The 27,443-nt window shown below is 36.0% G+C and overlaps 2 protein-coding genes, 1 long non-coding RNA gene and 2 pseudogenes across 6 annotated transcripts; 2 read left to right on the top strand and 3 right to left on the bottom strand.

The window, feature by feature from the left end:
* Positions 1-493: 493 nt before the first annotated feature.
* Positions 494-3,897, bottom strand: LOC111318870 (uncharacterized). 2 transcript variants are annotated; one of them, XM_088763204.1, is made up of 5 exons: positions 3,737-3,897; positions 2,595-2,626; positions 2,195-2,237; positions 1,627-1,824; positions 494-842 (listed from the first exon to the last, which is right to left on the bottom strand). In XM_088763204.1, exons 1-5 carry the CDS (start codon positions 3,771-3,773, stop codon positions 790-792), a joined length of 363 nt encoding a protein of 120 aa, XP_088619330.1. In that variant the 5' UTR covers positions 3,774-3,897; the 3' UTR covers positions 494-789. The 2 variants fall into 2 exon arrangements, with proteins under 2 accessions (XP_088619330.1, XP_022777468.2); XM_022921733.2 differs by having other exon boundaries at positions 494-1,040; positions 3,737-3,895.
* Positions 3,898-3,972: 75 nt separating this feature from the next.
* Positions 3,973-11,101, top strand: LOC148729312 (uncharacterized; annotated as a pseudogene). The gene is made up of 4 exons (XR_016002465.1): positions 3,973-4,591; positions 7,397-7,443; positions 9,207-9,363; positions 9,980-11,101. The product of XR_016002465.1 is annotated as an uncharacterized LOC148729312 (transcript).
* Positions 11,102-14,600: 3,499 nt separating this feature from the next.
* LOC148729311 (uncharacterized) lies at positions 14,601-17,731 on the bottom strand. Its single transcript, XM_088724554.1, has 4 exons — positions 17,491-17,731; positions 16,506-16,679; positions 16,332-16,402; positions 14,601-16,037 (listed from the first exon to the last, which is right to left on the bottom strand). Exons 2-4 carry the CDS (start codon positions 16,588-16,590, stop codon positions 15,177-15,179), a joined length of 1,017 nt encoding a protein of 338 aa, XP_088580680.1. The 5' UTR covers positions 16,591-16,679; positions 17,491-17,731; the 3' UTR covers positions 14,601-15,176.
* A 112-nt stretch (positions 17,732-17,843) lies between these two features.
* LOC148729310 (uncharacterized) lies at positions 17,844-21,748 on the bottom strand (annotated as a pseudogene). The gene is made up of 8 exons (XR_015988524.1): positions 21,523-21,748; positions 21,264-21,344; positions 20,293-20,659; positions 19,920-20,030; positions 19,386-19,624; positions 18,787-18,965; positions 18,343-18,442; positions 17,844-18,195 (listed from the first exon to the last, which is right to left on the bottom strand). The product of XR_015988524.1 is annotated as an uncharacterized LOC148729310 (transcript).
* A 229-nt stretch (positions 21,749-21,977) lies between these two features.
* Positions 21,978-27,017, top strand: LOC111319213 (uncharacterized). The gene is made up of 3 exons (XR_015988525.1): positions 21,978-22,118; positions 24,917-24,981; positions 26,543-27,017. It is a non-coding gene; the product is annotated as an uncharacterized LOC111319213 (long non-coding RNA).
* The last annotated feature ends 426 nt before the right edge of the window (positions 27,018-27,443 follow it).

Below are 27,443 nucleotides of genomic sequence, written 5' to 3'. Positions count from 1 at the left end.
AAAATGAGATAATAAATTTCATCTTTTAGTCTTACCTTTCAAGCAGGATGACATAAATTTTGGACCTGAACCTTTTGAAGTGTTACATTCTATCTATTCTTGCTCTCTTCTATTTCCCATAGGGAAAAAATATATTTGCAGACAGCTTTTTTTGGTAACTCCACAGCCTTCTGAAGGGCTACCTACCCCAACTTACCCACAACAAGTTACCCATGACAGTTCACCTGCTACAAACACACGTGGACAGGTTAACCTTTCTACCCCTATCAGTGTCTGGCTTCTAATTCCTCCCTCAGCATCACCTTTGAATCAAATTTGAAGCTCCTCATTTTCCAAAAAACTTTCCTTGTAAGTGTCATAAGAAGGGTAAGAAGAACAGGGTGGAGATTATGAATGCTAATGATGGGGAGGAAGGAGTTAGCTCTCACCAAACCTTTGATTTGTTTCATGCTCTTTAACTACAGAGGATCCAAGTACATTCACACAAATAGGCAACAGTAATGCATACATTTATTCTGTATAAAATATTAAAATAATACATCAAAAGTGTATCTTCAACATTCTCATAACTGAGTTAAGAATGGGTTTACTTTGGCCAATTCATATCAACTTTGTTTACAAAATTAAATATCTTGTAATACCAGGGCACTGACACTTACATTTAACCCCTATACACATTCTGTTTCTTATCTTTCAGCAATTACCATGAATAACAAACTCTAGCATTCTAAAATCCTCTCCTCTTTTCTTCTCAGTATTATTCTTTACATCACTTCTTTAGCATTCCAGTTAGATCTCATCAAGTGACAATCTTTCCACGCCGAACCTTACCACAGCCCGTTCTGAAAAGAGCCAAAGAACACTTACTAGCCATGGGGCTGTACGATTACGACTGATAAAGTTATTTATCAGATCAAATTCTGCCTTGGTGGTGAAGTTAGACTCGCGGTTACTCTCACAGACAAATTCTGACCTCCTTCCATGATCATCAACTTTATTTATCCAGGCTTCATTGTGATCACTCACCATCAAGTGACTGACTGCCAAACGAAAACGACATGAAATAGCCCAAGTCATACAACAAACAACACTACATGTATTTAACTACCTGAAGATTAATAGAAAGATTTAGAACCATGCCTTTGTTAACCATTTGATTCCCAAGATCTGATGGTTAATTCTCCTCATTTAGTTAAAAGAATTCAGTGTTAAAACAAGATAACTTTTACTTGATAAGTTTGAACATTAATTGTTATTAACTGTATCCTAGATGATGTTTGGATGTTATGAGAAGTTACAAAGGAATCACTCCTGCAAGGCAAACTTATTGTGGAAATGTACTATATAATAATGGTCAACTTCACAGTGTCTGAGATATTTAGTGATATTGCCTTGATGAGGTAACACAAAATGTAAAATTACCAAGCTTGTGCAAATTACAAGGTAGGAGTTTTATCTTCCCCCCTCTCTAATAAAGGTTGGTGTGTAAGGCTCTGATAAAAATATGAATTGCTTTGCAAACTCCCAAGAAATGTGACAGTTGACAAATTCACAATGATTTTACTAGCAAGTGACATTTAAATGACATTTTCAACTCAAATAGAATATAAATATAATCTCACTCACCAATGCTACCCCCATCACGAAGGTAGAAGCTCACACATGTCAACCCTGTCATGACACGAGCACGCGAGTCCACATGCCTTTCAAGGAAACTGGTGATTAATGGAAAATAGTCTTGCATTTCAAAATAATTGGAGTAGGATTCCAATTTGAAATCCCCTTCACGCATGTCCAGATAGAAGCTTTGTTGAGGTGGTACTTCTGTTGATTAAATAAAAGTGCAGTCAAGTATAAAAACTCCACAAAATGCAAAAAATGTGATTAAGGAGGCTTTAAAGACAATTCATAAGTTTCACTGACTATTTAACTTAGTCTAGACAAAAGATGCTGGGAATCTGGTATGTCAAAAGAGTTTAATGAAAGACTTCTGTAATTGACAGTTGAGTGATCAAAGAGTCAATTCTTCAGGAGGCAACTCGACCCCTTTCCTGGTCCTTTGCATTAAAAGTCAACCACCCTGCACACACAAAACATTGACAAAGTATGCACCGGTTACTATGTCATTTTAGAATATGGTACAATAAAGTAGGACTTTCATAAATCAAACATATTTGTTTCGTGATGACTTCACCTGCATTATAACGGACTTCAATCCTTAGGTTCAGTTTCCGTCGCTGGAAAACAGATAATCATGTTAGTCATCATGGCGATGCCAATATCCTCACAAGTGAAAGATAAAATTAGCATCTTCACTGCATGCAATCAAGATATGATTTTTTAGTAAAAGGAAAAGTCTTGGTATTTCATCAGTATCACTATAATAAATAGAATATATTCATGTCTCAACAAAGATTGTATAACTATATTGGGTGATATGTTTGCTGGTGGAAGAAACAGTTTACCCTTTCAAATTCCCAGACTAATAAACATTTGAAATTTGTAGGCTGATAAGTAAAAAAATTAACCTTAAAATGACTTAAATATGTTCACCATTTTTCTTATTTAGTCCAACATCTACCTAAGAAACTCACCCTACAGATGAACCACAAGGCAACACCTGACTCTGAAAAAGAACATTTTAGAATTAAAGTCGAATTAACAAGGAACCTAGTGTCCTGTTTCACGATCAGAAGTGTTCATAAAAGGTCAGAAAAGGAAGAAACATATTTACACCTATAAATTTAGGTATATTCATTGACTTAAACATCTTAGAGGTCAAATTTAAAGAAATGTTTGGCAGACAGTATGCATTAAACTCGTCATTTCTAGTGAAAGAAGTACAATTCAGACCGATAAAAATTTTCCAAAAAGTTTGCCTCTTATTTCTGAGAATGTACAGAAAACACAGTGAATTAAAAAAACTCCAGAGCAATCGTAATGTAATCGTATGCTGAAATCTTCTCGCTTTTAACTGACCTTCATAATAATTTTGAGTTTGAAGAGATTTGGTAGTACAAAGTTACACCGAAGAGCTTCGAAGGATCACGCGTAACGAACATTGGCTCGCACGACAGTATTTGCTCAATGGGCTTTGTTCGTTCGATCGATGAAAACGGTTCTGCACGAAAAACAGAAGCGATGCTGTATTTAAGCCACTTAAAAATTCATTATTTTAAACTTTTCTGTTGATGAAGAATGCGTTGGAAAACGGTTAAAACTCGAACACATTTAAAACTATTTGTGTAATTGAATTGCAGTATTTGAATTTCCCAGATGGACTTCTGGCAATCGTTCTGCTAATTTCTTGGATTGCTTGCGTCAGGTCTTTGTATGACTCACACGAGTAAATACGGTTACCCCTCTTCGAGCAGAAGTCGATACTTTATCAGAGTGAAATTAGAGCAGTTTCTCACCTTTCGTTTTCAATGTGCTATTGATGCCTGTGGGATATCATACTGTCTGCGATTTTTTAAAAAAAATTCGATATCTCCAGTTCTACTGAGCCCAACAAGTCCCTTAAGCCGGGAAATTCTCTTCAGCTCAGGCTAGTATAATAACAATAATCAAGCTAGTGTTAACTGGAAATTTTTTACTGATGCGTCGGCTATCCTTGGATTATTCGTCACCATCAGAGTTTCGTTCTTCAAGCTAAGGTAATCCGTTTCACTGCTGTCGTTGTTTGGTTACATCCCAGGGATGAACACCAGTTGGAAAATTCAAAGAATGCACATACCAGTTGTGTTTGGAAATGAATCATTGACAGCTCCCATTTCACTCTTCTTGCGAACAACAGTTTCTCGAAGGGATGAGTGTGGTGGCCTTTATTGATTCGCTTATACATTTTACTTCCTTTTATGGTTGTGCACTGGGTGTACAATAAGTCGGAATACTGGAAAAATGCTATGGCAAGAGTTTTATACAGTATCCAAGACATCTGGTTGGTCAGATTTTTGCGCATGCTTTTCTCTGAGAGCCCGCGGTCAATGATTCTATATATGGTAAACATAGCTAAATAACGTATACGCATGCGCTTGGTTTTGCCGCGGGCCGCGGAAACACGAATTTTGAGTCGTTCGCATGGTCGATTTCCTATTCTGTTGCTTCGAGGCGTCGTTTTCCTTGCCGCTTTTCTTTTACAAAACAACCTCCAAAAACTTGGTACATCCCCTAAAAATTTTCAAAAATTAATTTTTTCTTAAAACCTCTGGAAATAAGAAAATGCCTTCGACGGAAACATAGTTCCTCGGTTTTAAAAGTCAGCCCTTATTATTTTCCGTTAATTTCGCTAAATTTTAAACCTGAGACACTTGAGCCCGCGTTATAACCGCATACCCTCTGACGTAGCATTTCATTAAGCAGCTCTGTATCATAACTTCTCAAATGTGACAAAATGAAGTATAATCATTCGACATCGAGATGACCGTGAGGCCAGTGAAACCTGGGTACCAGATCTATTGAGAGATGATTTTCCCGGGTGATTTCGATTTCTTCGTTGCTGTCGTAGGTGCCCTAATCGGTCACTTGTGTTTCGCTTTCCTCCCTTTTTTCGGGCTATTATTTTGATTCATGGCGTCCGCTGTTGTGGAAGGTAAGTAAACATTGTTTTAGTACAAGTTATGAATTATTCAGACGTAAGATGCTTGTGAATATTTATGAGTACGTGATTGCGAATGATACATATGTTCTTCAAGCATTCCAATTTTTCAATTAACATTCAGCTTAAAGGTTCTCAACAAAATGAAAGTTTAGAGTGCCCAGGTAATGCTAGAGGAATACATGAAACTCTCAAGTGCTTAACTTGCAGTCGACGGTTTCATCTGCCGGTTTCTTCTTGACTGGGGTCGCCAAAATAGTCGCCGCAAAAATGACACTGAGGTTGTCAACGTTATGGCTTTTGTATTCTTTGAACATATTTTCGAATTTTTGTTTGATCAGTAGTCCATATGTTTTCTATAAATATATAGAATACTATCTCCTTTTAAGCGCGGCCGATACTTCGGCGTCGTTCGTACGCTAATAGTTGCACACGTGGGAAAGCTGTCAATTTGAGTTCGCACTGTTTCACCTACAACTGATAGCAAGGGGTTTAAAGTTAATTAAATAAAAGGCCATGAGCTAATATATTGTTTTCATCAATGCAATTTCCATCTTTCTCCACCCTGATGCATGAGTGATAGGGCTATTTTTGCCGATATTTTCAATAAAGGCTGAAAGTTTCAAAAGAAACTGCGGTGCTGCGTTGGTGGGGGTAACAAGGTAATTTGGTTATATCAACTAAGTTGAAATTGTAAATTGGCCACTATGACGAGTAAAAAAGCTGATGTTTCTAGTGTTGGCCCTTTGTCAGAGCGAATGACGAAGGGCCAACGCTCGAAACGTCAGCTTTTTTACTCATTACAGTGGCCAATTTACAATTTCAACATGGTTGATATAACCAATTATTTTCAATACTCTGGACGTCATTTTTAACTTGGAAAATGGCAAAGCCATTAAATTTTGTACTTACGTGTAAAAGGAGCTACGTGATTGGTGGGAACATGGCAACGAGAAAAACACAAATAAATTTTTCTCGTTGCCATGTTCCCACCAATCACGTAGCTCCTTTTTCTGCCTTTAAAAGCACACACAACCCACAATTCCTCTATTCGCTCCAACGAAGGGCTAGCACTCGAAACATCACCTTTTATAATCGTAACGGTGGCCAATTTACCATTTCAACTTTGTTGATATATTCAAATTACTAAAGAATGGACAGTTGGCCGAGAAGGTGTATCTTTTAACACTGTTTAAAAAGATACACAGATTTTATTAAAAATGTTGGACCTGAAAATTTGACTTTGTTCATTTGTTTTGTCTTGTCTATAAAATTGGGTGATGGATATAAAATCGAATAGGGTATATTTAGTTAATAAACCCATTTGGGTTGCTGGTTTGTCGGCTGATAATGTCCGCAGCTGAGAGATTGTCTGTAAAATGAATATTTGGCCAAGAAGGGAAGCTTCGAGGGCAAATATGAAATTTTGAGGGCAATCCCCCAGCCAAGAACATTATCAGCTGACATACCAGCAAGCCAAAGTGGAGTTTATTTATTTTATAACCCTCTTATTAATTTTCACGTCGCAATTAAACTGCGCGTAAACACAGTAAAAAAGCCAGTGGTGATCTGATGGCGAATGCACATGATTCACGCGAGCAAAAAGAAAACGAGTTTGGTTTCTTTCCATGTAAATAGGAGAACAGAAAAGTTGAAACTCTTGTGTTGACTATGTTCCTTTTTCACGGAAACAACTGGAGGATAAATATCAACACGGACAGGGGTTATTGCATGATAACTGTCTTGTGATTTTGCGCCACGTGACATGAAGTAACCAATAATGTAACCAAAACGTAAAGTAACCAATATGCCTGGTTTGATTTTAATTAACCTACAAAAAAGTATCACTACTAGTGTGGACAATGTCAGACAGAAATGCGTCAATGAAAACTCAATTAGGGTAGACAAGGCCAAATTAAATCCCTGCAATGACATGGTAATTTTTTTGTGTTATTTCTATTCTATTTACTAGCTGGGTAATGGTTACAACAAATTTGCTAGGGATCATATTACATTGTTTTCTTTGTCTGAAATGTGGTCAGAAACTTTAGTAATGTTTATTATAATAGGTTGGTAACGAGCTCTGTAGTCAGGCCAAATTTCATGAGCTATTAAATGAGCTATTAATCTCAGTTTTGGTAGCTTGAAGTGGCTTAGTAATACTGCTCACAACTCCTTATCTCCTAGATATAATGCTAATGATTTGCAGGTCACCTCCATCTGACATGTTGTGTTGTGCCAGGAAATATTCCTTCAATGCCTCCTTCATGGAAGTTTTTTTTGTTTGCAGACTGCATGGCCATCTGGAATATAGGCAATTTGAGGAACTCTTTAAATTACACAGGGGTTCTCTGCTACACTTTATATTGCAGTTTTCAATAACATATTTTGCATACTCTGAAATTCAGACCTAAAACAATGGTTACATTTTTCACTGCTGACAATTATCTTAGCTAGCAGACCTCTCTGGAAACAAAGCTTCACTTCAACCAGGTCAAAAGGTCACATCTGTCAGTTGTGACTGGTAGTTTTCGATCTATTTTGCTTCTTTCTGTTTTCCAAGGTTTGTTAGCTGTTGCCATAATTATTATTGACAGCAACAGGAAATTGCAATCATTAGTTGGGTTTTTAACTTCAGATTTTGCATTTTGGCCCAATCTGGTTTAAGCTCCCAGTACTGTATAGAGTGCTTTTACAGGCAGTATTTAAAGTAATTAATATACCAATATGAAGATGGCAAGGAACTTTTTTTGAAAACGATTAGGAACATCACATGTACATAATTTTCTTTAATTTCAGATTTAAATTCTGAAGAGGTTTTCAGGCCAACTAAAAGACCATTCAAGGTATGAATATCTAGCTTATGTTTAAAGGTTATTTAGGTTATTCAGATTAAATGCTTAAATGGTTATTTAGATTAAATGCTTTCATTTCTGTTTGTTTCATAGATTATTAAAAAAATAATTTACATTTCAATGAAGTATGTTGTTTTTGAGTGAGAACTGTTTATCTCCCCTCCCCTCCCCTCCCCTCCCCCACTTCATAACGTAATTAAGGGGTCTTTATAGATTTTGAAAACTGTGGAAATGTAAATGATAGTAATATTAAATTTGGATATTTTAAGATAATCATATCGAATCACCTTTTCAGCAGAACCCCGCCCTTGATACAAGACAGTTTTAATAAATGTTCAACTATTTTGTTTTTCTAGGCGAAAACTACAACATTTATGTACATTTGCCTGCCTAATACAGACACCTGTTAAATGAACAACAGACACTTTTCCTTGACCCCTGTAACATTTTCTAAGACAAAGTTACCCTCACCTAATTACCAAACCTTCTATAGTAAGTTAATTTTTCTTTCTTAATAAGAGGCCATAATTGTCAACTATAATTTAAATAAATGTAGTTAAAGCTGCCCAAGTGAAAATTTGTATTTGCTGAATGTAACTATTCATTAATCACCTGTGATCACAATCACTCACACACTCACACTCTGTTCCTATGAGTGGAGTATTGAAAGGCTACACCTGTGATCACAAATGAATACTAAATTTATTATAAATTATCTATAGTTTATTTGCTATAACTGCAAAATTATAGCCTTCCTGTAGGGTGACTAAAATGGTCACAACTACGGTAAGAGCAATCTGATATATGTTAAATTCCTGTTAGAAAGACAAATCTTTCTGTATCTAAATGCAATTTTATTGAAATATTCTGTAGACTATTGTAAATGACAATGTTGTGTCATATATGAGCCAAATATATGTCATTAATAGTATATAATTTTCACTTTAGGTTTTTATTTTAAGAAACATGCTTTTTAATTGTATCATTTATCTTTTCATTACACTGTATGTTAATTCCTAAAAAGAGCAATTGCACAGCTGTTTTTTACCATGCAATTTTGTGTTTGTTTGTATTTTGTGTTAGCAGTAATTAAATTTAAATAAAAGTAAGAAAAAATAAAAATTATCTTTTCATTCAGTTAAAACTCACCATAATAATAATAGTAATCAAGGCTGTGCTCTAAGGAAAATTGAATGGAACCCAGTGTTCTGAAACTGTGTAATCCAGGGTGCCCAGCATATGCTTTGTATGGAAAAACTAAAATTTCCGAGTTGCCCAAGAGCAAAAGTAAGGCACCAGGGGCCACTGGGTGCTGCAAGAACACAGCCTTGGTAATAATGATAATTCGTTCAAAGTTTTTTTTAAAAACCTTTTTTTAATGTTTTCTGAGAAACCATTTTTTGTAGAACTTTCACAAGCCTTCATTATTGAATATGGCTACAGTGTCTGTTATTTGGCCAAAAATAGTGCAATTGAATCCCTCAAATGTAATTTTCTCTGCCAAATATTATTAAAGCAGATCAATTATTAATTGATCTGTTTTAAACTTACCTTTAACTACCTTTAACTGTACTTAATTATAACATTCTATCAACATTTACTGATCACATTTGCACTCTGGCCTAAGAGCGGCAAGATAGCAGGATTCAATGCCACATGAACAGAAAATTAGTTTTATAGTACACCTGTACTTAATTTAAAGCAGCAATGTGAAAATTAATAGAAATTTTTGTTATTTTATTATTATATTACAGAAATGTAGCATGTGTGGTGGCATGAATTACAGTGCATCCAAAAGTTGCAAGATTGAAGGATGAGGGGCAGCATTCCAAATCAAACCATTTGACTGGGAAAAAGTGGCACACAAAAATAAAACACGTCACCCAACAAGGGAAGCTGTTGAAGTATCGGGTAATAAATAAATACTGCATTTAATAAATGATAACAATCCTTATGATAACAGTCAGAGTTCAAATAAGTCCACTTATAGTTGCTATATTATAACTTTTCCACATTCAAACAAGTAACAGTTACATGCATTTTCATTTTGGCCTCTGCTCAAAGTTGCCATTGGCCCATTTTTTGTTCTCATTAAATGAATTTCAGAATTAGTGAAAGGTTTTATATTTAAATCCCTATATACATATTTACTTGACAAATGTTGCTGCACTGAGTACTTATTTGTTGGTGCTTTTAGATTTGGCCAACTAGCATTCATATATTTTGAGGCCTGATATTAGCAATGATGACAACACTGATGAACATTTAATAATAATAATAATAATTATGATAATAATAATAATAATAATAATAATAATAACAACAGCAACAACAACAACAAAAATTTTAAAAAATACCTTAATGGTGATGATGAAAATTAAAATGATAGAGCATTAAAAAGCACCACAAGTGTAAATTCCTGGCTTGTAACTCTCTATTTTACTTCCTATGACCTTATTTTATTTGCTGCAATGTGATATATATTCAGAAATGCTAATGAGAATATTTCATGTTGTTTGTTTTTCAGGCAAATGTTTTATATCAACATCATGGTTGGGATGTTGTTGTTTTGTACTTCAATAAACATGGTACTGGTACATCTGTACATACTTATGGCACACCTGGTGCTGGGCTAAAATTTGTGGGGTTGGATAAAAGCAATGCATCAAAATACTGTAAACGTTATTTTTCTGTGTAGACGTTCATGGTAGTGATAATACCATGGATGATGACCCTGACGATCCATCAGTTACTCTCAGTTTTGGAAATGATACAATGTCCGTAATTTGTACTGGTATCGCTCCAGAAGGTGGGAATGGTAGCACAGAGAATCCAGCAGATTAGACTGGGGGACTAGATGGGTGTCAGGCAGGTGGTGTGGGGCATGGGCAGTTGGCCAGTGTGGGTGTTGGTGCTGGGTGTGGACAAATTGCTGGTGTAGGAGGTGCAGCAATTGGCAATGGGAGTCAGGCATATAGCGCACGGCATGGGTATGGGCAAATGGCTAGAGTGGAAGGTGCAGCAATTGGTAAGAAGAGTCAGGCAGGTGGTGCGGGTCATGGGCAGATGGCTGGTGTGAATGTCGGTGCTGGGTGTGGGCAAGTGGCTGAAGTGGGGGTGCAGCAATTGGCAATGGGAGTCAGGCGGGTGGTGTGCGTCGTGGTCAGGTGGCTGGTGTGGGTGGTGCCTCAGGTGGCAATGCATGTCAGTCAAGTGGAGCTGGGTGTACCCAAGTGACTGATGTGAACACAGCGACAAATAGCAGTGGGAGTCTGGTAGGTGACGCTGAGGATGGGCAAGTAGCAGCAAAGGAGGGTAATGGAGTGGTTTATGTTGTTGACGGCGAGATTCTCTCTGTTGGTATTGTAGACGAAAATCGTGTGACGCTTCATGGCCATAAAATTGAAAGAGGGTTTGCTTGTGTTTTAATTACTTACATAAAAAAGCCAACTGTGCCAGCACCAGTCATTCTGGGCGATCCTGAAGAGAACAGTCATCTACAGAAAGGGATGTTCTTTGTCTTACCTATTTCCAACTTGTTTAGGTGCGAAAAGTATATCGCGGGAGACAAAGTAGTGTTACGTGCATACCACAGATCAAAAAATGTTAGCGACAAATGAGTAAAGCTTAATTAAAAAGAGGGTCTTAATGAAGTAGTGATTGCTTGTGTACATCTCCGTAAATAGGGATTCCAACTCGCACACAAACCAAAAAGCCCTTTTTATAGCGTTTTTGGTCATTCATCCAGCCTCGATACACAGCATCTGGTTTGTATCCGATGGAAAACAATTAACGCAGTAGCTAATTCGCAGAAAAGCCCGTTTATTAACAGTCTCTTTTCCACCGTAGATATTTTGCCAGCATTTGACCTAGATATACTGCCTTTGAACTGCACAAGAGAAAATACGTGACGCAGTTATTAGCGCATAGGTTGTAAATGATTGCAATCATTTGACGGGGACCTGTTAGGTTCGGGATGCATAGTCAAAAATGCAACATATAAACAACGCCCATTTTCAGCAAGATTTGCACTAATATTTGTCAACGGAAAATTATCCATTCCAAGAAGGGAATGGTTTTCCGAGTGCGACGCTCGGAGAAAACGACTCCATGAGGAAGAAATGGTGTCCAAGGACAAATATTTAACAATTATCCCACGAGCGCGCGTTGGATATGAGATGATAGATAGCCAACGAGGCGCGAAGGGAATAACTGTTTTATTAAAAAAAAAAAACGCCCCCAAGACAGACAAATCTTCTCGACTTTATTTTGTAAGAAGAAACCCGATGTTACAATGTACAGATATTAGATTATGGTAGATTGGCTCATAGACCATAATAGCTAAGCCAATAAAAATTCTTCAATTTCATTATCCAATGATCCAGTTTTTAGTAATAGTGGATATGTTTTTTTGCCAAATTGAGGCTACTTTGTTTTTATCCTAGACAATTTTCTTACGCAAGACCACTCCTGTTGACAGACCTTTACTTCAACCTCTCAAACGTCAAAGTTATACTTTCCGTGTTCAAAATATTGTTATTCTCTTCAAAAAATTTTAGCTCTCTTCAATGTTAATTGAGACAGCCCAAATTGCGAAGGGTTTCCAGATCACGGCTATGAAGTCAGTCTATTTTGGCATGTCTGGGTTGCAATCAGTCTGGGTCTAAAATGCAAAGTTAAGCAAAATGCTCTAGGCTCCGAGTAAGATTAATTATAGCCAACTTGCCAGGTTAGGAAGTTATAGCAGTTCCCATGAGAGCAGCCCTTTTCATGTCCGTCATCTTGGATTTTTTTGCCAGGCGGTAGCATTGGCCTGGCCAGTCATGGTTAAGCCACGAAATTTTTCTCACTTATAGAAGAGAGTCTAATATATTGTTGCTGTAAGTATCAAGTTATTTCATAACATTTGCAGAGAGTTACGATGTGCGTAAAAAGCTCAAAAAAGGAGAAAGACTTCCAGGAGAGAAGGGGAAATTGACAACGAGGTTATTGCACATTTTTGACGTGGCATTTTAGTAAGCAACAACTTATTATATACCATTAGAAAGCTCTTTAATAGAGCAACAATTTGGTATATTTCAAGTTTCCTAACCCTTACGTGGGCAGGCGCTGGAAGCCAGAAGGTTCAGAAAAAGAGGGCATATGAACCACGAGGGGAGTGGTAGAGCTAAAACAGCTCTAAAATCAAAAATGCTTGTTCAAATCATGAGAGAATTGCTGCACGTAATGATCATCACCCTGCAAATCCTCTGAAAATTTTAGCTCTCAACTCTTACGAATAACGATTTTTTAAAAATTTCCTATAAGCTGGACTTAGTGAAAATTTCAAGAGTGAGTTATAAGGACACAACTGGACTTTGTCAGTTGGTACCAATCCCAAGGCCTAAAAATCTACACTCACTTAAACGCCCGTAACTTTGCAACCGTTCATAATTAGACCACCAAATTTGGTCCACGTATATATTAAGGGTTGATCTAAAATAATTGTTGTAAGTATGAAGTGATTTCATTAATGTTCAACAGTTACGACGTGCGGAAAAAGTTCTAAAACTTCATTTCTTTTTTTACCATATTCGTAAATTACTTATGCTAATTACTTTGGCGTACGTTTAATGAAAAAATGATAAGAGCTGAATTTTTTATGAATTTTTTAATTAAAAAAATCTAAGATGGGGAACGTAAACAGGGGTCCACTCGTTTAAACAACTGTAACTCTTAAACACTGCACGGCGTAGGCATGAAATTTGGCACACTAGAATATGAAGAAGGAAAAATTTGCAAGCTGTAGATATTATTAGATTTCAATGACACAAAACAGAACTACGATGGTAAGAAGTAGCGAAATGGTTTAAAAATGGATCACTTGCTATGACTGTGACTATAACTTTGTAACCAGTAATGGCTAAGCCATTAAAATTTTGCTTACCTATAGAAGTGAGTCTAATATATTGTTGCTGTAAGTATCAAGTGATTTTAAGATGAATACTCTTTGCGGAATTCGCGTTGAGAGCGATAAAAAAATGTCTTCTTCATTTATGAAAATTTTCCAAGATTCTGTTAAAATTAGGCAGCGAAGATACGGGCCTGTAATTATTTGGTTCAGTTTCATATCTTCCTTAAATATGGGCGATTTTTCACATCTAATTTTGGCTGTATATGTTCCAAGTGATATATACAAATTAAAGATTTCTGCTACGACATGACGTAGAACGTCACTTGCACACTTTAATATCCGAGTAGGGCAGGAGTAGAGGCTATGTCACTTATTGTTGGGAATAGCTAATATTTCCAGTCCAATTTCAAGCGGAGTGATAGGTTGAGAAAATTCGTATGAGACGCGTGATTTACATTTCCCTAAGTAATCAGTTAAACATTTTGGAGTTGGAGGTAACTGATGAGCTAATTTTTGTCCAACCGTTGCGAAATGCTCACTGAGTATATTAGGCAATATTAGGCTAAAAAATTGCAATATGCAGACCTCTTCTCCCAACCGAATTCTAACAGAGAAATCGAAAACGGTTGTTTATCATCGAACTATCAACGGAGCTGCAAGAGTCTTTAGAAATTTTGTCAGTTCACGTTGTGAATTGACCGCTTACAGAGGAAAAAGCCAACTTCCCTTTGGTATCTTAACGGCTACACGATGAAAAGAAATGAGAGTTCACGGGGTAGATTTTTACAAAAACTAGGCTTTCCAGCATGTAGTGCCTCGGGTCACGGGCCCCTTTCTCGAAGGCCCCGAACAGTTTTCTCGCTCGGAAAAGCCGTGGCAAAATCCTAAACTTATTATTACAAAGCTGTTTTATTCACATATTGTTAACATGACCAGAGCTTGTCTTGATACAAGGAGTTTTGAGGCGTATTCCCCAGATTGCCTAAAAACGGCTTAGCGGAACCAAAAAGTATCCGGGGCCTTAGAGAAACGATCCATAGGGTTCCAAAGAAAATAAAAACTGCAACATTTCGATGGTATATTACAAGGGATAACCACGAGAAACGTTCGTCGGAGACAATATTAGGTTTTGAAACACTAGTTCAATAACGGTTGAAACCTGTTGTAAAGTGCGTCCAACACTTCAAATGGCTCTCACTGTTCTTGTTAACCCCAAAGGGCTTGTCCATCTTGTTATAACAAAATAAAAGGAACGTTTTTGAAGTGGAATAGACGATTTTAATAATGCTGATATTAAAGTGAACGTGAAATTTACAGTCTACTTGGAAATTGTAGTCAGCCGGGAGGCAGTTGCACTGAACAAAATATTGTAAATTTTGCTTGTTTTCCTCCTCGCTGCACCTTGTCACCGTTACAGTTAGAAACACTAAAGAGAATGGGAATCAATAAAAGCATTCCGAGACAAAACTAAAAAAAAAAAAAAATAGAATTATGGTTAATAAATACAACATATACTTTATTTTAAATATTCAAGACCGATTATCAACTCACGGAATAGATCGCCCTCAAAACAAAAGTTGGGGAGAAACCTTTCCTCAGTATTTGATACAAAATGCTAATAATTGTTGCCGCAACCCTCTCTGCATTGTTTATTATTAATAATTATATTACAATACTTAAAATGTTTATAATGCGACTTTCAAACACGCTGAGATAAATAAAAATTCAATACAAGTTCCATACAGCGTACTAGGCTTGTAAATGGAGATATGATTAAGTCTGACTTCTCCTGGCCTAAAAATAAATAAACGACAGATTGCAGTAAGTATCATCATTTAAATCGAGCTACCAATCGCTCTAAACGACTTTGATAACCAAGTAATATTTGGGCACCAAGGTCACCATGACGATGACTGTCCACCAAGGCAATAGACTGACCAGCTAGTGGTAAGAAGAGAACGGTCTTTTCGTTGGCTATAAGTAGAGCTGCATTTCCGTGGAAGCCATCACACAGTGCTGATAACTGGTACACTAGAGTTGTAGGAGCATGGTCATCACAAACTCGTCTAGCCAAGGGCGAATGCACGGACACACTCACACATTGTTCTGCGACAGTGGCTGCCTCTGAGGCTGAAAGAAAACGCTGAGGTAGGTTGTGTCGCCAGCGGTCATAAAGGCGGTTTCCCACCCTGATTGATGCACAGAGTAACATAACCCACAGAGGAGATAGTTCACGCGTAGGTTGGAGATCGAGCCGCTCATGCCACACTCCATGAGCAAAGATCAAAGCTATTACACTACAAGCCGAACTGCCGTTTCTGCCGTCGAGCGTTGACTGGCTAATTTCGACAGGAAATTTCCATGAAAATGTATCGCAGTGGGGAATTCCTTCACCAAGTACCACAACGTTAATTCCCGCATCTGGTACGTTTTTGTAATTAAAGGTGATTTCATCTTCAGAAAAATCACCAGTGCTGTCGTACGTGCCGTCGTCAACGTCAACATCATCATCATTTTTTACACCCTCTTCCAAAGGCAGACATTCTTCGTAGTCACTACCACTTAGTGCAGCTTTGAACTTGGTAACTGCAGAACAAATCTGACTCTTGCAAAAGGCAATTCCCTTTTTGGTACAACTCAACTTTCCTTGAAGAACCACAGTACTCATTGAACTACTTCTGTACTTCATCTCCTAGACACACGAAAAGAAAAAAGGGTGTCGCAGTGAGAAATATTGATGATACGTTACTTTTACATAGTGTCTGAATGTTTGCATGGTATGCCATGGACGCAGAGTAGTGTAAAGCAAAGTGGAAGCATATTATTGTAAAAGAGTGCACAATGCATTGCAAAAGAGTAAGAAATGTACTGCAGTTGTGAAGCAAAGGATAGTGTGAAAACTAAAGAAATAAAGAAAGAAATAAGTATGTACGTAGATAAATAAATAAATAAGCAAATAAGTAAACACAAAGATAAAGGTAATTACAGTTTCTTCCATCTCGGGTTGCAAAGGTGCGTCGTTGTTGTCACGTGGTACGTCTGAACTGCTTTCAGGATCTTGACAGCGAAAAAGAACAAGAACGCTTTATCAAGATTATTTTCAATTAAGCAAACTGCTAATGTTAAGAACAGGAAAGACTAATGGTTATGACATGCTCACGTGCTAACTTATCCTGTAACTCCACAACAATCCTTTCAAGCCGAGGAATAGTAACATCCATGTAGAACGCTACAAAGTTCGCCATCTCTTTTTTTACGAGGGTAATTTATTCATTCCATCTTGTAATCATTTCATGTTTTTCGACGATGACTTTCTTGATTCTCATTGGTGGACCTATATGGACGAATGAAAACTGACTTGAATTACAAAAACAATGCATTCTCAATAATTGGTGCCAGTTTTTGGAATGACATACCACGCAATCTAAGAGAGCTAACCAAAAAGTCTTTCAAAGCTGAAATTAAAAATGAAAAACCAAGAATGCTGGACAAAGAAAATTCCTTTCTTATTAAACACGAGATTATTCAAGAACAGGAAACTTTAAGTAATTAAAATCAGTGTCTTCTCTCATTATTCTCCCCTCATTTCGATTTAGCAATCTTAATATGCAGAAACTATTATAACATGTAACTAAATCTTAATTGTTGTTGATGTTATTTAACTGATCTAGTTTTATGCATAAGCAATCAATGGCCCGCCTAGATTAGCATTTACTATTTGCAAAACAACGTTTTAAAAGCAAAGAAAATAAGCGGCTTGTTGTTGTTGCTGTTGTTGTTGTTGTTCTTGATTTTAATGTCCTGCACGCTCAGGTTAGACAGAAGTAGGAAAAAACGCAACACCTCGGAAGAGGCTTGATCTATTAGAAGTTGAGAACAGTTTGCTGGGACAATTTGCTTGAGAGGGGCAGTGCTGGAGCATAGTGTCTTTCTTAAGACACCAACACAATGACCGTAGCTACTAAGCTACCCCCTATCACAAGTGTGTCTTATCTTATATAAAATTAGTAAGTTGTACAATGTACAAGAAAATACTTTATCAATGATAGAATGAAAATATACATAGAACAAAAATGACAGCTACAAGCTGAAATACTCAACAAAAGAGACAAGTTCAATCGAGTACTAAAATTCACAAAGTTTACCTGTTGTGTTTCCCCATGGGAAATTCCCCTTGATAACTTCAGAGACAATAGCTTGCAAAGCTTCATTGCCTTCTTTCTCTTGATTGTGCTTATCTATTAGGGAAGACAGCTTATTTTTGTTTGAAGAAATCTTTTTGCGGAGGTGTGCACGCTGTTTGGACGAGTCTAAATAAGATAAAGCGTGAGTACAAATGGTAACATAATTTTTTCTGTTTAATAGATATTTAGCAATAGTAACATTGCATAAATACTGACCCATGTGTATTGTCTTGACAGACTCTGTGCTATGCCATTGATTTTTCTTTGATTCCAAGCAATAGCATGCTCAGTAATGAGCTCCTCGCGATCTAAAAGATATGAATAACTTACCTTTCAGTTGAATGTCTATAACTTCAATTAACTAAAATGAAGTAACTGACTAATTAAGGTCTAGTTACAACTCTGTGAATTTGATTGATTCTAATTTGTCAGTCCTCATTGTTTTCTAATTGCCTTAAGTTGAATGCCGATGGACCTCCATTGTTCATACTGTACCCCTGGATAGGAAAAAATCTATAAAATGTTTTACACCATGTTCACTGCCCACTGTGGCAAACCATGCCGGCAGCCTGCGATCTCAAGTCCTGTCTCATCTAGTTTGGCTGTCTTTCTACCCTTATTAGAAGCAGCCCACCAATGTGATTCCCCCCACATATTGTCTTGTTCCTAGTTGCAGCATTCAATAACTATTAATATTGTAACAGAAAAGTCAAAATTCCATGCAATCCTACCAATATACAAACTTGTCAAAGCTTGCTAAGAGGCTATAAACTTAGTATAAAATGATCAGAATAAAACTGCATCTATAAACACCTTAGATTTGGACTGCTTTGCATATACTTTGTTCATGTGACCATCAACATCCCCCTCTTTGGCAATAAAAAGATCTTCATAATATGATTGCCTCCTTTGTCTGTAGAAGAAAACAATTATAACTGGCTAAAATGTATCAGCTTTTTCATGATATAACTGCATATTATTAAAGACAATGGATGATAACAGTTACTACTGTGGCTAACCTAATGATTAAACCTCAACTTTATATGTCTTTAATATAAATAAACTCAACAAAACACACCAAATTAAAATATAAGTAATGCAATAACCAACAGCCACTTGTATTCAGGGCACTAATAAGAGTAAAATTTACAAAATTTGCACCCTTCATTCTATTGTACAAGTTTTATGAGCATTGATAAGATGTTGGGTGTTTTTGACATTATTCTGTGTAGACCTTTCCTCTAGAATAAAACCTACCCTCCCGATGAACTGTAACGATACAGTTTCATATTTCCATCAACATGGCAGGAGTGCTGAAAGATGGAACATGTAGGGCAAATAATCCAGTTGTGACCTTGCAGATGACCCAATTCAAACTGACAGAATTTCCACCCTTTAAAAGATCTACTAAATGTGCTGTGATTGATGGTTGGTGCCTGAAAAAATAAAATAGAAATATCAATTTAGTTAGGTCAGTAATAGTAAATACTACATAAAGTACAGCAGACAGCACAAAAGTAAGATTTCCACCACATTATGTACACAAAAATCTCAAAAAAAAAAACAAACAAACAAGGTATAAAACCTAAAAATTATATTGAAATGTTCTAGCAACAAACTTAAAAATATGTGACAAATCTATAGACAATCAGATTATTATGTCAGAGCCAAAAGCAAGTCATGTAACCCCATACATTTGCTACATTGTCTCTAAAATATTACAATTCAAAGATAGGTGTTAAGCAAGAATGTGTCAGAATACAATTTTGACCATTCAATAGACTACTGGACAAAAAATTATGCCGAGACATAAGTGGAAAATTAAATAAAATTAATTCAACTAAAGAAAAGCATACCCTTCCTTTCATAACTGATACATCCTCAAGTGCATGAATAAAGGAGCTTTCTGATGTCCCAGGCATTCTTTTTTGGATTGAATCCTATAACCTGAATAATTGTTGGTCAAACACATAACTGGTGTCAGTGGGACTCCCACACCAAAACCCTGCTTGTACAAAATCAATCAGAGACCAGGAGAGAATGATACTGTTGCAAATGGAACACTGGATTGTGACTTTGTTCAAATCGTATCGTCCTGAAAAAGAAATTATTCACTTCATGAATAATGATAACATTAAAGTGCAGTAAAATGGCTTCAACTAGGAATTCCCATAACTATAGGCAATAAATTAAGGTGAAGCTAATTAAAATTTAATAAAATGAATCCCTTCTTATGATGCATTACAATCTAATTGATTACCATAAAAGGACATATCAAAAAGTAATTTGAGATAAAGAGCAAGCCATATTACTTCTATTAATTCACTTAATAATTAGATACAGGAAATAAGTAAAAATCCAGGACAGTTTAAGTAAAGAGACACTATTACCTTTTTCATTAACTATTATTAAGAAACCAGAAGATGGAACTTGTTGTATGACTCCAGCCTCTTTACAACTTCAACATTGATCTGGTATATTAGGGACTAGAAAAGACTTATCTAAGGAAAAGAGAGAAGTAGAGCTACATTAAAAATGTTGTTTTGCATTGTGATATAACATAATCATCATCATCATAAATTTCTCTAAGAAACCACTTGTGACTTTAAAGCTAATTAATACGTGTTGGATGAGTCTCCTTCCACCTTTACTTGTTTATGCTAAGTTCAATTTGAATATGGTGGTTTAAAAAAAATGTATAATTAAACATATGAAGTGAAAATAATAATTTAAAAAAATGGACACTGTATATTGTGAGATTACCTATTATTTGGTGATAACCTTTTCCATCAACTCCAACAGTTGAGGGAATAGCATGAAAGTACCCATTTACATATGTATCTCTGTCATGAAAAGGCAAAGACTTGTGAACCTTTTCACTGCATGAATGGCACATAAACTGTTTTGGGCACTCCATACATCGTATACAGACTTTGCCTTCCAAACAAATGCTGCAAATTTCTGGAGGGGAGGCCCTCACAGCTAAGTACTGCCTCTATTAGCTGCTTCCTGATGTTGTCCCAACTAGAGGTCATATTAGACATCCGTGTTTCCCAATTTTTGGAAGATGCAATTTGAAATGTGGAAAGAACCTCTTCACACTTTGCAAGTGCAGCTTCGAGGTCATCTTCTATGAAACAAAAATAATATTTAGTCACAATGTGCATCAATAGATACTGGTACATTCCAACTCTTCTATTCATGACCATGATTTTTTATAAATAATTTAGCACCCCTTCTTTTAAATTCCAGTTAGTCTGTGATTTCACCAACTTTCTTTCTAACAAAGATTGAGACCTGGCAACAAGGAAAATGAAATGTACAACCCTATAAAAAATAAACTCTCTTTCTTTACACTCCCCACTTACTTCATTAAATCACGTTGTTCCAAGAATGCCTTATTAAATAAGCTTAAGGTGATTCCTCACATTTTGTGCAACCCTTACTGCGGATAGTTGATAGCATCATTCGCGCATGCTCGTGCATGTACACATTGAAAATATAGTAGATTTGCCTTGATATTGAGATCTATAGGGGAATAAAAGGCTACAGCTCACTAATCAGCACAGGGACCCCAATTTTTCCAGTCATTATTAGCAATTTATCTTTACCTTTGCATGAGAAATGATTGATCTCATTAAAGTGGTTGATCTACCTTAAAGTGGGATGTTGTGAAAAACAGTTGTATTGCAGGTGTTTGGATAAAAGTACATTCTGTCCCAAACAAAACTTACGCTTGACAATTGATGATGGTGACATCTCATGACATGTAGGTTGTACATCATCATCTCCCAAATCTAAACTCGGATCGCAATCTATAAGGTTTGAGTCAAATAAAACTTGCATGAGCTTTGTTAAGGCAACATGGCCAGCAGCTTGTTTGGAACATTGGATTAATCATTCTAGTAAATTTAAGGCGTTTTGACAATTAACTTTATTCGCTAATTTTAGCGGGATATCGTGTTGCAAAAGATAAAAATATTGTAAATTTACCTTCTTCTGTTGCACTGCAGAGCGACGTATTCGTCCCCTTTTTTTCGCGAGGCCGATACTTGTGCTTGTATTTCCTAAAACCAGTGGTGGAGTCCCTATAAAATTCCAAATCACTCCGGCCTTTTTTCCTCTTCCGTGATATTTCTTTTTCTCCAAGCAAACTTGTTGCTTCTTGTAGCAGAGCATCGAGATCATCTTTGTTCTTAGACGCCTTCTTCGCCGCCATTTTTTACTTTGTGACTTCCGCTACCTTAGTATCTCCAGTCTACCGTTGGACTCACGGTCATCTCGATGTTGAATGATTATACTTCATTTTGTCACATTTGAGAAGTTATGATAATCCTTCATTCGGGGATGAGATCGTGTTGATCGCTAAACACTTCATTGACAACACGATATTCCCCAAAAATTAACGCATACAGTTAATTGTCAAAACGCCTTAAATTATCTATAATGATTAATTCAATGTTCCAACAGGCTGCTGGCCATTTGGATCATGGACGTTCATAAACTCGTATCCTTTGGTTTTCCAGCTCGGGTTGTTTTTCGAGTTGTTCTGTTCGAGTGGTCCCTCGTATCAAGTGAATAACAAAGAGGTAAGAATAGACGCTATATCCTATGCTTAGAGTATTTAAAAAAGTTGCGAATAACTTTGCCGATTTCGGTGTGAAGTTTTGAAATGCCCAAACTGATACAGACAGCTATTCCTTTCTCTTTCAGCGGGGTACGAAATGGCGGGGGCTAAACTTCAGAATACCCGGCCACATCATTTCCGTGTCATTGAATAAGAATAGCTTCTATTGTGTTATGCCTCATTCTTCAAAGCCTCCCGACATATGTAAATGATGTGGACGGGTATTCAGCCAAACTTCCAAGTCATTACCAAACAGATAAATTACCGGTAAATTCATTTGGTTAACATTTTTCCATGTCCTTTCTTCGCAGCTATTCCTAAAGAATTCTCTTTCCAATTTCATTTTAGCTTATTACAATAACCATTTTAGCTTATAGTAAGCTTGCGGTCAGTACATCAAACTGCGGAGTGCAAACTGGGTAAAGAATGTAGACTAGATTTGTAAAATGCAGATAGCAGACTATGGGTACATAACGTAGACTGAGATTGAAGTCTATTCTTACTTGAAATACGTGTAACATTTTTTATTAAAAACTGGACAATTGGATAATGCAATTCAAGACTTTTAATTGGCTTTGCCATTATGGTATATGAGCCAATATACCATAATCTACAAATATGGTAAGCATATGCATCAACTCAAAATTGAAAGGGAGCTAAAAATTTATTAAAATTTAATATTGAATTTAATGTTTTTAAAAAAAAAATTATTCCACTGGCACTTGTTGGATATGAGATGATTAAAGCCAACATGCACTTGTGGAATAATTGTTACGGTAAGTACCTAATGTCACGCAATCACTTTTCTGTGGTCATCTTCATCTGTTTCCTTGTAAAAAGTGATTGCCTTCTGAAGCATGTCATTTCACAACTTATAAATGTTTTCTGTGGTCTTCTTCCAAATTGGGAATGATTATAGGCCATATTCTTTCTTTAATAATTTTTTGAAAAGCTTTCATTATCTTCACCCTTCATGTTTAAGAGTTTAATATAAGCTAACAACAGGTCTATAAAATATGATAGAAACATTAACTAATTATAAGAACAAGTGAATACGAATCTTGTAGCAAATTGAATACTTTAAAAGTTTCCTACACATACATTGTGTCTTAAATATAATTGAATGAATAACAATGGGCAAATTCTATCTGAAAAAAGCAAAGCTCCATTGTCCTGACTGACTGGTCTTTTTTTTTGTTATAGTAATAACCCACATAAAAGAACAAATGGATTAAGGACACTCAGCCTGAAATTTGGTCTATAAAGTACCACATGCATAAGAACACGTTCAGTCTGAAAGATGAAAATTGTTCTTAAATATAAAAAAAAATTGGCTGACAATAATGTAGTAATCAGAAATATATCTTCTTGAAGGAACGGTTTGGCTTTAAGTTTTATTCCCTTTTTAATTTCCTATCCTAATTTCCTGACCCCATAGCTGAATAGCCTGGTCACAAGTTCTAAGATGCATTTGGTTGGAAAATGAACACTGACCATTGACCATCATTGTTTCTTGAACATCAAAGTATTATTTGGATTTTCTAATGACCTTGCATGAGTGCAATGTGAGAAGACTATGAAAGGTTCCTTCAGATTCTATTGAGAACTAACATGACCTTGATGCTTTGTTAAAACAAAATATAATTTTGAAGAAATGGCTCAAATTTTTTGGAAAGGTGATAGCATGACACTGAATAAGTTATAAAGAGACATGCTATCACAGATTTGATGAAAAAACAGTTTTTATTCTCATTCTGCATTTTCTATCCAGTCTGCATTTTGTACATGGCATGCATTCTGCATTTTGTAGCTAGGCTGCATTTTGTACCCAGCACACAGTCTGCATTTTTACTGACTGACAAGCTGTAATTTACCACTTACACATACCATGTATTGTATTTCTGTTACATTTCATTGGTTTCCTTCTGCAGTTGCTTTCATGTTAAACTGCACAGGTAGCAGGGAATATGACCCTCTCGAAAGTATTAATTGCTGAAAGATCATTTTAATTCACATTCATCAATCACAGATAAAATCAGGGTGCTGGGCATTTATCAAAGTATTTATTATTATAATTTAAAGTATCCAGTTAGTCACTAAGATCACAATCACAGCCACAATATACAATGCTTTCGGAGCATGAAATATGAACTGAGTTAGTCTCACATTATCTGCCTGCGGTGATGCAATTAAGTTATAATGTTGAAAATTCTCCTTTAACTTCTCCTTTTCCCCTTTGCATTCTCCTCATCTTCCTCCTCCTCCTCGTCATCATTATCATTGTCACCTCATCATTATTTCATAAAGTTCAATGCATATTGGTTATCAGTTGCTTTACTTGTTTCACAGAGCAATATTGGTTGACTCATTCAATCATTTCTAATTTAATAACAGAGCCTTGGTGCAGATCAAGGGTGACATTATAACACGCTGACACTTGACCTCAGAATGCCGGAAATCTCATTTCTGAATACCTCAATTTTAAGAATTTACTGGAAGTATCTTGAACTCCCTTACCAAAAATCCTATATATTCCTCCCAGCAAACCATGTTTAGTTATTTGTTTCTAGGAGATGATATACAGTCTGAACTGCACATTCCAAAAGTTTTACCTGATTTATTTTTTGTTTTTATATGACTGAATGCTCTATCATTAAGACTGTGAGCTCTTGTAAACTCTTTTGCATAATTTTTTATACACAAATAATACTGTAGTTTACAAGGCCTAACCCATGGTATTTATTTTATACCACCTTTAAGATTCCAGTCCTGAAACTCTAAGCCAGGGGCTAGTAGGTGCATTACCTATAAAGAAAGGAAGGAAGGTATTATTTTGATCATTGATCTTGGTGTACTTTCTTAAATGTTGATTTTTTTTAATTATTACCATTGACTTAATTAAAACCTAACTCTGGTTTCAGGGAAATTTAACCCACTTCATTAATATATATTATCATTTGATGCAGTTTGTCTTCCTTTTCATTGGCCAAGATTCCACCACATTACCCTCAAATAACTGCCTACAAACAATGGCCTGCTAATGCATTAAGGACCATCTAAATGTGTTTCACTCTTGAAAATAAGATCCTACTGAGTGTTACGGATGCTTCTCACAATTCAAGTTTTGCCTCAGCCCTTCGCGTCGGTAAAATTTCTGCTCACCAAAGAAAAATGATGAAATTTTGGTCAACCTCATGCAATAATTATATATTTATTGTTAATTGTGGCCAAACTGTGCTTGTTCTTGATTATCTCACTGGGATTCACAAAAACTAGGTAAGCTGAGTCAAACAAGCCCAGTATAATGGTAAATGTAATGGGTTACATCCTTATTAACAGCTTAACCCTAGTAAATGCCAACCCAAATACCAGTCCTAAACTAGCCACCCAATTTACCTGGTATACATTAGAAAAATCTTGCCATAGGAAAGCTATTTTCATTTGTTTAGTAAGAGTGTTGATAATAATTGAACCATTGTTTAACCGACTAATGGTAACCTGACAAAAAAAGAAGCTGACATTTAATTATTTCTGTCACTGTTTTTACTAGACATTTGGTAGAATCATCCAAAAATCCTATTAAAAAAATTACAATATTCATATTTCCCATATTTGAGCTTGACTTACACGCTTTTTAATACAACACAATTGCCTGTTACTTGCTGTAAGTACATAAATGGTGAAACAGTTTTTTTTGTGTGTGTGCATGTGTAAGTTTTTATGAAGAAATGTTTTTCTTTTATAGTCAGCATGTTATTCACTAACTGCTCAGCAGTGCTATGTGCAATCTGTTTGTCTAAAAGTCAGGACACTCTGATTACACTATGGTTGTCTCTTGAAAAAAAAAATTATAATCAGTAAAAGATTAAAAATGTTTCTAAGTACTTTACCTCGTTAACGCAAGAAGCCTTCATTCTATTGTCATTGAAAAATGTACAAAAAGTAACTAAACTGCAAAGCCGTGATCAAAGATCCTACTTCCATTAACTTTAGATCTCATATGATATCTAATCAGCCAACCTTGAAACGTAAGGAGGCTGTTCTGGCCATCCAAAATATTGTCAGTCTTTGATATACGATGTTGTGTTAGCCTTGCAGTATGTTTTAGTATTACTTTGACATCTGATCATTTAACAAATAAGTTCTGTTGATGGTTTGATTTTCCTCATTCACATTAAATGATTGAACTTAGGTCATCTTATCATTATGAACCTTTATAGTAATACAAATAGGAAACAGACCTACCAACAGTTAATGTCGATTTGGAATAATTGATTGGACATAACTATTGTTTTTTTTTTTTTTAAATTTTGGTTGATTGATTTTTTGATCCTGCTGTTTGAGATTTACAGCACTTTAGTTTTATTTTGGTTCAATCTTTTACAGCTTTGCAAAAGTTGCATGCAACCCAACCCTTCAGCCAGTAAGAGTTGCAAGGTGGAGGGTTGTGGGGCTAACTTCCCAGAAAAATCATTCGACTGGGAAAAAATACACCGCAGCGGGAGTGTACCAGCAGTGGAGAAGCAGAGAGCTGTAGTGGCTTGTCCTGAATGACCAGATTCTCTCCGTCGGGATTGTAGACGTAAACCGTTGCGTACTTCATGGCCACAAGATTGAGAGAGGATTCGTCTGTATCCTAGTAACGTACGTTAAAAACAAACGCATGCCTGCGCCCATAATTTTGGGAGATCGCGAGGAAAATAGATTCCTTCAGAAAGGAATGAACTTTTTCTTGCCTATTGGTAACTTGTTCAAATGTCAAAAATATATTGCAGGCGACAAAGTGGTTTTACTCCAATATGAAAATTCAAAATAATGTTAGCCGTAAAGACCAACAATAAAACTTGATTTTGTAAACGTTTCAAGATTGTGGAGTATTATGTAATTGTTTACATCCTTGGAATACGAGTTCCAACTAGCATACAAACCCAAGTAGACCTCGGTTTTATGGCTTTTTTGTTGATTCATTTATTTTTTTGTCCACTCTTTTTATATTTTTGCAGTAGTACTTATTTTCTATATTTTCGGTAGTTCAAGATTTGAGCTTTAGTTTAGAAGGAGGACATTTACTAAGTTTGGAAATATATATATATATATATATATATTTATTTTAATGTTTTCTATTTTATAAGACAAAAAGTCTCTGGATAAAACTAGACAAGGCATTACGTGCATAAATATCACGTACAAACAAAGGCCACCTTCCTAACTGGTTGTTCGAAAGCCGATCGACCTTAACCCACGTTTAAAAAGGTGATCGACGGATAAATGTGTAGGTATGGAAATG

This window comes from Stylophora pistillata, chromosome 6 (assembly GCF_964205215.1).
Source record: "Stylophora pistillata chromosome 6, jaStyPist1.2, whole genome shotgun sequence".
Classification (NCBI taxonomy): domain Eukaryota; kingdom Metazoa; phylum Cnidaria; class Anthozoa; order Scleractinia; family Pocilloporidae; genus Stylophora; species Stylophora pistillata.
The sequence above is the reverse complement of the archived record's forward strand: the minus strand, read 5'-3'. Positions and strand labels throughout refer to the sequence as shown.